General features: G+C 40.1%; 1 protein-coding gene across 1 annotated transcript in view; it reads right to left on the reverse strand.

Moving 5' to 3' along the window:
• Positions 1 to 803: 803 nt before the first annotated feature.
• Positions 804 to 1,116, reverse strand: part of LOC119833806 — a 4,326-nt gene continuing 4,013 nt past the window's right edge. Inside the window, exon 5 of the mRNA XM_038357992.1 lies at positions 804 to 829. Within this exon, the coding sequence (XP_038213920.1) occupies positions 804 to 829 (26 nt within the window). The remainder of the gene's footprint in view (positions 830 to 1,116) is intronic.

Consider the following 1,116-nt stretch of genomic DNA (forward strand, 5'->3'; position numbering starts at 1 on the left):
AACTCCGAAAACCACATCAAGGGCAACCCGCTTCAAATTATGGAGCTACCGAAATCCAACAATCAAGATCTACAAGCCGAAAAGCCATATGTCACTTTGAACTCCATCAACCTAGAAAACCTACACTCAATCAGCGAGAAAATATCTCTACAAAAGCCTATACAGTTAGAACAAATCCCAACAGAAAGTTTATACCATACCACGATCCCATTTTACGTGGTTCTATGCAGTATAGCTATGTTATCTATTGGCATACTATATAGAAAACTATGTTTGAAAAATACTTCAAATAAGACCGTGGAAGAGATACCTATCGGAACATACAGGGAATCTTCAGGAAGATGTCAGCCACACGAAATAAAAGTAGACCACAACAACATCTCAGCGACTCTATCCAGCAACCCCTAGAAATAGTCGCCGAGCTTCGGGGGGAGGTGTTATGTACAACCCTAGTACATAAGTACAATAGCAAGTTCCCATTCTCACGATCGAGGTGCCGACGCAGCGATATTGGAAGCGCAGCCGCCCTCTGCCCGCTACCCGCTACCGCACCGTGGGACATCGTGCGCCCTGCGATGCGACTCACTTCGTTTCTTGGTCAATCGTGTACCAGACGAATTTTATATTGATAATTATAATTATTGTAATTTTTATTTTTAAATAAATTAAGCAAATTAAACTTGGTTTTTTTTGCAACTCCCGGGCTCGCTCATCTTAATTACTGTAATTGGCCTGTTTCTCTCTTAATGTTTGTAGTTCAGTTGTGACTCCTTGTATGATTTTTGGTTTTAAATATTTGTCACTTACAGGTATTGGTGATCATGTAATTCTGCTGAAAAGACGTTGGTTAGGTGAGCCTAATAGGTCATTTCTAGGTGTATTTCTCCAGTTCAGTAACGCAAGCTGCACGTCTTACTTGTCAATGCTGCATTTTTTTAGTATGTTTTTTGCTGTTTGAACTGCTCTTTCAGCAAGTCCATTGCCTTGATGGTGATGTGGACTAGATGTGACATGGTTAAATCTCCATTCTTTTTGAATGGTCTTAAATTCTCTAGACATATATTGTGTTCCATTGTCAGTTTGTAACTCTTCTGGTATACCATGGGTAGAAAACCA

Source organism: Zerene cesonia, chromosome 18 (genome assembly GCF_012273895.1).
Source record: "Zerene cesonia ecotype Mississippi chromosome 18, Zerene_cesonia_1.1, whole genome shotgun sequence".
Classification (NCBI taxonomy): Eukaryota; Metazoa; Arthropoda; class Insecta; order Lepidoptera; family Pieridae; genus Zerene; species Zerene cesonia.